At 43.2% G+C, this 7,657-nt stretch overlaps 1 protein-coding gene across 4 annotated transcripts in view; it reads left to right on the plus strand.

Moving 5' to 3' along the window:
- The window catches only part of adar (adenosine deaminase RNA specific), a 73,431-nt gene extending 66,423 nt beyond the window's left edge, over positions 1-7,008 (plus strand). For 3 of the 4 annotated variants that reach the window (XM_080753158.1, XM_080753160.1, XM_080753159.1), the window contains exons 22-24: positions 1,543-1,659; positions 4,929-5,040; positions 5,889-7,008. In XM_080753158.1, the coding sequence (XP_080609284.1) occupies positions 1,543-1,659; positions 4,929-5,040; positions 5,889-6,119 (460 nt within the window). In that variant the 3' untranslated portion in view covers positions 6,120-7,008. The remainder of the gene's footprint in view (positions 1-1,542; positions 1,660-4,928; positions 5,041-5,888) is intronic. The other variant, XM_080753161.1, reaches the window with a different exon arrangement.
- The last annotated feature ends 649 nt before the right edge of the window (positions 7,009-7,657 follow it).

Genomic DNA, 7,657 nt, shown 5'->3' on the forward strand with positions numbered 1-7,657 from the left:
TTCATAATCATAATTCATAATTTTTAATAAGCTCGGCTATTTCCACTATCAATGTTCTTTTTTAAGTATAAAGTTGTCAAATATGTCAGTAATTTCTTTGTATATTTAGGTTATGTGTCATATCTACCTTGGGCAACTTCAAAGCCTAAAAGCCAAACAGGAATGTAATTGTCAACGACAAAAACACAATTAAATCGTTTATCGCAAATTCTTTGAGTGACAATTAATCGTCATGTAAAATGGCATAATCGTGACAGCCCTAGGCTCGCCCCAAAACACGCTCGCACCCATTTTGTCCCCCTTGCCCCCAGTGGTTCTTGTATTTGTAAAGGACCTTTCCCGCTAGGCGCGATAACGATATGTCGGCGATGGCCTTCACATCAATTATTACGGCTTTATCGTTGTGGTGTGGAGACGCTACCATCCACTTCAATTGAAAAACGATATTTTTTATCGTTATCGCACCCAGTGGGAAAGGGCCTTTATACTGAAGTTAAGTTGAAGAAGCAGGTAAGGTTTAGGCATAGTTTTACTGAGGTTAGGTTTAGCAATAAGGTTAGGTTTAGGCATAGTTTTATTGAGGTTAGGTTTAGCAATAAGGTTAGGTTGAGGCATAGTTTTACTGAGTTTACGTTTAGCAATAAGGTTAGGTTTAGGCATAGTTTTACTGAGGTTAGGTTTAGCAATAAGGTTAGGTTTACCTACTGAGTTTACGTTTAGGAATAAGGTTAGGTTTAGGCATAGTTTTACTGAGGTTAGGTTTAGGCATAGTTTTACTGAGTTTAGGTTTAGGAATAAGGTTAGGTTTAGGCATAGTTTTACTGAGGTTAGGTTAGGAATAAGGTTAGGTTTAGGCATAATTTTACTGAGGTTAGGTTTAGCAATAAGGTTAGGTTTAGGCATAGTTTTACTGAGGTTAGGTTTAGCAATAAGGTTAGGTTTACCTACTGAGTTTACGTTTAGGAATAAGGTTAGGTTTAGGCATAGTTTTACTGAGTTTACGTTAAGGAAAACCCGGATTTGACCAGGGGCAAGCGTGTTTTAGGGTGAGAGTTTTTGTGTTCCTATTTCATACACAAGCTATTTGAAAATGTCATTCAGTCATGATGCGGCGCTTTGTGAACTCGTAGATGTATGGCCATAGTTGGATCTGACACTTGAAAGGTTTTGACCATGCCAACTTTTGCAGTGGTCACAGAAAATCCCTTGTGGTACTGCCGTTCGGAAATTAAAGGACAAGACCACTTTGGTAGAGATTTGTGTTGTGGTGTTACCTTGTCATGCTGTTACTCCAAAGGTGGGCACAACATTTGCAATAATTGCTCCATTGATTATAAATGTCTAATTCAAATCATGCTCCCCATTCACTTACATCATATAGTTAAGAGACTGAGGCGAAGTTTTATTTCAGCCCATAAACGAACACAAACAAAGTTGAGTCTGACAATATGGATTACAGAACATGACCAAACCGGGTACTATCTTCTTTTGTTTTGGAAATAAAAAATGTCAACTTCCTGTCGATTTTGTTATTTTTACTAGGAAGAAAACCCGGACTGGATCCGGGGATCTGGATCCGGATCTTCAAATAATCAACTTTGTTTGCGTTCGTTTACGGGCTAGAATAGCTCACCTAGAGCCTCCTCGGGGTAACAAAACGTAAGTCAAGGAGGAAGCCTGTAAAGCCTGTACTGGATTATACATTTCTAATCAATGGGAGCAATTATTTTTGGATTCCTTGCCAACCTTTCTGGAGTTGCATTATGGCGAGGTGACGACACAGTCCAATCCTCTATCAAAGTGATCCCTCCCTCATTTACTGCCAGATTTTGATTGACTTTGATTTAGCTTCTGCCAGCCATTTTCAACATTTTCACCTTTCTTTAGAGACCCAAATAATATGTTGTACTTCAACTACATATCGTCACTGTCGGGCAGAAACCTCGTATCTCCGAGTTTCAAATGTGTACATTTTTTCGCAAAGCCCTGCTTCATCATACAAGGCCGTCGCGCAAAAGTAGTGAAAACAGCAGATCTACAAGCACACAACGCCTTGCGGTGTGAGGCGGTGTGTGCTTGTAGATCTGCTGTTTTCACTAGTTTAAATCATTTTTCAAATGATAAATACAAAACAAACGGTTTTGGACATCCAAGGTTTCCACCCGACAACGACGATACATACATATAAAGCTCAAAATAAAGATCTACTCCTCTATTTTCCAAGAAAGAAAAGAAAAAAAAGGAAGTAAGTTCTTGGCATGTTCCGTTCTTTAGTTATCGGCTCAGAGCAAGGCCAAAACATGCATTTATACATGTATATGTTTTTTTATATCTCAAACCAGAGATGAAATGGCTGCTTGATCTCTGTTTAGAGGGTGGTGTGTGTGTGTGTGTGTGTGTGTGTGTGTGTAGCACACACAAATCCCGCTCACACACACACAGTCTAAAGCAGAGAGAGAACAGTTTTCTTACACGTGGGCACGCGCGTGCAATCCGTGCGCGATCGTGCACGGATCTAGCATGATGCGTGTGCACGCTGTTCCACGTTCACGAACCAAAACAACTAAAAAGAAACGCATGCAAAACAGAGCAACGATTGTGGAGATATTCCCAAAGATGCTTATAATGGAAACGAATGGAAAACGACAAACACTCGTTTCCGGTTCCGGGTCACTGGCCCTAATCCGGAAGTACCTAGACAAACTGGGCACTGCTGGGCTCAGTTTCGGCTATCGTTTTTGGATTGTTGTATAACGACACTTTATCGCGTTTATGGCACTTGACACCATTGTTAAAAAAGGCGTAAAGGATGTTTTTGACAGTTAACGAATTAACAGGGTTCCCAGATGGCTCAGATTAGATCGGACTGTGGCAAAAAAGTCAGATCCAAGTGCTCCATTCCGAGCACTCCATTCCAGAAGTCTGCTCCAGTACTTGTATCCAGCACTCTGGATCCACCATGCAAAGCCGTGATAAAAACAGTGTATGGGCTAGTAGTTGGCGCTGTAGCTAATAGAGAGCGGTAGTGCTATTAGTTGGCGCTGTAGCTAATAGAGAGCGGTAGTGCTATTAGTTGGCGCTGTAGCTAATAGAGAGCGGTAGTGCTATTAGTTGGCGCTGTAGCTAATAGAGAGCGGTAGTGCTATTAGTTGGCGCTGTAGCTAATAGAGAGCGGTAGTGCTATTAGTTGGCGCTGTAGCTAATAGAGAGCGGTAGTGCTATTAGTTGGCGCTGTAGCTAATAGAGAGCGGTAGTGCTAGTAGTTGGCGCTGTAGCTAATAGAGAGCGGGCGCTGTAGCTAATAGAGAGCGGTAGTGCTAGTAGTTGGCGCTGTAGCTAATAGAGAGCGGTAGTGCTAGTAGTTGGCGCTGTAGCTAATAGAGAGCGGTAGTGCTAGTAGTTGGTGCTGTAGCTAATAGAGAGCGGTAGTGCTAGTAGTTGGCGCTGTAGCTAATAGAGAGCGGTAGTGCTAGTAGTTGGCGCTGTAGCTAATAGAGAGCGGTAGTGCTAGTAGTTGGCGCTGTAGCTAATAGAGAGCGGTAGTGCTAGTAGTAATTAAAGCGGGTCATGTTTGCATGTTTGGAATTGTAACAGCTGAAATCAATAATATATCATATTCCAATATTAACCTGCCGGCCGCATTAAGTGAAGGTTCCGGGCCACATGTGGCCCCCGGGCCACCAGTTGCCCATGTATGCCCTAGATAGATAGATAGATAGATAGATAGATAGCTAAAATCACAACACAAATATTGCTTATCAGTGCAGTGCCAATCAAAATTGTCCATTAGTCAGTAAGTGGCGTCCACCCACCGCACCGGCTACAGGCCCTATAGCCTGCCCATAGCCTGTGGCCGCGTATATTACCACTTCCTTTTTCTGGGCTTATAGGGGGCATGTAGTATAGTCTATATAGCAGGGGTCTTAAACAGGGGGTCCGGAGTTACTACAGGCGGGCTGCCAAATCTTTGTGTGATATGATTCTTTTTTTTTTTTTTTTACCCTAGATATGTTGCCGAAAATAGCAGATTTACAAGACAACAACACCTTGCGCCGAACCTTGAATTTGTAGGGTTGTAGATTAGCTATTTTCGACAAAGAGGTTTTGTGTAGAGGGGGAGAAAAGAGCAGACCAAGTACAGAGCCAAAGGTCAGGTGTTCACACATAAAATGCACATCAACGTGAATCCAACACACCATGATGGTCAAACAAGTCTATGAAGCTATCTATGAAATCTATATATATATATAAATATATATAAAAATAAACATCTAGGCCTGAAAAACGCTGAAGACCCCTGCTATATAGCATTCAGAGTGTTATCTGACTGCATGAGACTAGCGCATGCACGCCCACTTCTGTGCCCTCCCGATGCGGGACAAACATCAGGAACGTACAAAATAAGAATCAGAAATCGGCCTTGGAACGAGATCGATTCACAATAATAATAACAAAAAAGCCCTCTTGAATGTCGATCCTTTCGGCAAAGCTAAGGATGGGACGATATGAAAATGTCATATAATGATTATTGTGACAAAAGAAATCACGATTTTCGATATTATCGCGATAATCTAAATCCATTATCCTGGGGCCAAACATTTGCCAAAAAATAGCTGATCTACAAGCTCACAACGCGTCGCAACGAGCTTGTAGATCGGCTATTTTTGGCAAAGCCATTTGATAGAGTGAAAAAAAGACTATCAAGTACATATTATTATAAGCACCTTTTACAGATTATAGGGGGTTTAGGTGGTATCGGCTATACAGCTCGGCAAATTAAAGGTGAATTGAACTCAGTGCATGGCGGAGGATGATATCACAATACGATTGTGAGTGTTTTTTTTATCACGATAAACGATAATATCGCTTATCGTCCCATCCCTTGGCAAAGCTCTAAAACCCGTCTTCCCCCTGTTGTCCTTTCTCAGGTCCAAGCTGGACGTGTCACGCGTGTCCAAGTCCAACCTGTTCCGCCTCTTCCGGGTGCTGTGCCAGATGTCGGGCCGCACGGACCTGCTCTTGCACCAGTCGTACGCCCAGGTAAGGGTTGGGCGATATGGTGGTGAATATCGTTGAGACCATACAATGTCTCCACGATATGCCTTTTCAGAGATATGGTATACATCGTGATACAGCGAGGGAGCCTTAAAAAGAGCCGTAAAAAAAATCCTGTTGAATTGTTAACACAGAGATTCATTGCAGAATGCATTTAAACCTGCATTTTTGTCTAAATCAGTTCCCAAACTTTAGAATGTCAAGGTCTCCCTTTAACTCTGACAGTATACAAATGGAACCAAATGGACCCTTAAGTTACATACTTGTAAGGGTCAATTTAGCCTCCCAAAAGGATCCCAGAGAGTCCCTGGACCCCACTTTAGCCCCTTTTCCACTGACCTGGCCCAACACCACACCACTCCACACCACCCACTTGTGCCAGGTTTTCCATTACAAAGACCTGAGTTGAGTGGTGTGAAAGCGGTACTAAACATGGTACTAAAAAGTATCCAATCTAGAGTAGGTCTGAGATGGGCCAAACTTACTGACTTTTCATTTAGACCACCAAGATGTAGTTGTAATACATGATAATAGATTTTATTGTGTGTTTATATTGTATTATAATCACAGTTAAAAAGGTAAATATGTTTCTTACCGATATGGGTACTTTTGTGTATTGGAAAATGTAGACTGTTATGTGGTGCGGTGTCGTGTAGTGTGGCCCTAAAGTTGCTGTCGAAAAGGGGCTTGTTACTCCTTTTCCTTTTAGTTTGTGTTACCTTGTACTGTAGGTGGTTGTACCGTAAAGAATCGCGATTAGATCGTGTGTCGTGATACAGCTTGGGGAAAACATGGTGACATTGTATTTTTTTTCTCCATCTCGCCCACCCCAGGCCAAGCTGGCAGCGCGGCCCTTCCAGCAGGTCAAGGAGCAGTTCTTCCAGGCCCTCAGCCTGCACGGCTACGGCGCCTGGATCGGCAAGCCGCTGGAGGAGAAGAGCTTCGACCACAACGTGGCGGAGGAGACCGCCAACAGCGCCACGAAGCGCGGCGACACGGGGAGCCTGGCGGCGGGCAACGGCAGCAGCAACAACAACAACGGCGGCGTGGCGATGATGAATTGAGTGTCTCGACGTGGAAAGGGGGAGAGAGAGAGAGAGGGATGGAGATGATGGAGGGGTTTTGGAGCAGTGGTTCCCAAACTCCTGACGTTTTGAAGGTCTCCCCTTAAATGGATGTTCCACTTTTCAAAAACACTTTTGGTCGTTTTATCGTCTACGCTGGCTTTTGTAAACACCCCTGGACAGTTTTTAAATTGCTTGATTCGATATTTGATGTTCTATTCGATGTTTTATCGGACATTCCCCATCCAGGGCCCGTTCCTATACAAACTCCATTCTAACCATGATTAGATTCAACAAAAACACCCGTCTTTTATTTTTTCTGGGGACTCATACTAACCTCCTAGAATCTTTATTCTTCTCTAAGAAGCCCTCACACTGTGAAAATAGCAGATCTACATGCTCATAACGCCTCGCAATGCGAGGCGTTGTGAGCATATAGATCTGCTTTTTTTCACAATTGTAAAGCTTCCGGGCCCGGGAGTCATCCGAACCTTTAGGCGTCCTGCACTCTTCATCTAGCAGGCCCAGGACGCCCATATTTGGTCGCGATCGGGTTGACGCAAGGCTGGTTATCATAGAAATCTATCCCGAGTCCAAGGAGTCTGCTCCTTAATGTACTATTCCAAAACATCTCTACAAAACATGGCCAGCTCACGTATTAGGAGGGTAGTATGAGTCACCAGAAAAAAAAAGACGGGTGTTTTTTTTATTAAACTATCGTGGTGTGGAGTTTGACGTTACCGTGGGTTTGTATAGGAATGGGGCCCGGACGGGGGGAGTGTCTTATAAAATGAATTTCAAATATAAAACTGTCCAGGGTGTTCACAAAAGCCTGAGTAGACGATAAAATGAACAAAAGTTGTTTGGAAAGTGGAATGTCCCTTTTAACTTTGACGGTGTACAAATGGAACCAAATGGACCCGAAAGGGTCCATTTGGTTCCATTTGTACACTGTCAAAGTTACAGACTTGCAAGGGTCAACTTAGGCCCCCATAAAGGAAAAGAGAGGCTGAAATGGACTTTGGGAACCACTGAGGTAGATAGAGAGAGAGAGAGATAAATGGTTAGGTTGTAGTAGCGATAGAACCGAACACAACGGAATAAAGCAGGGAGGGAGAGAATGGGCAAGGAGAGATGGGGATGGACGTCGTCAACAGACCCTCTACATTCATAACTGAAGACAGGAAAACATGAGAAATATTTCCACAAAACGAACCTACAAAAAAATTAAAAAACGAGAAAATAAAAAAAAAGAAGAAAAGTCAACCCCCCCCATGCTAACCACCACGCTAACCTCGCTAGCTGTTACCCGGATCGTTTTTTTTCGCTGGCCGGAGATGTATATCCGCTATACATGACGTCTAGCTGTGGCGCCCAGATCAGTTCACTCGGTCAGTGATGTATATCTGCTATACATGGATGTTGTCTTCTGCTGTATATTCCGCCTCCAACGTGTGACCTGCTCCGCCCCGCAAATCCGTGTGATGTCATCGTCCGGAACTCCCTTCTTAAAAAAAAAAGTCTCGATTCATACTTTG

Source organism: Nannobrachium achirus, assembly GCF_963921795.1.
Source record: "Nannobrachium achirus genome assembly, chromosome: 2".
In the NCBI taxonomy this organism is placed as follows: domain Eukaryota; kingdom Metazoa; phylum Chordata; class Actinopteri; order Myctophiformes; family Myctophidae; genus Nannobrachium; species Nannobrachium achirus.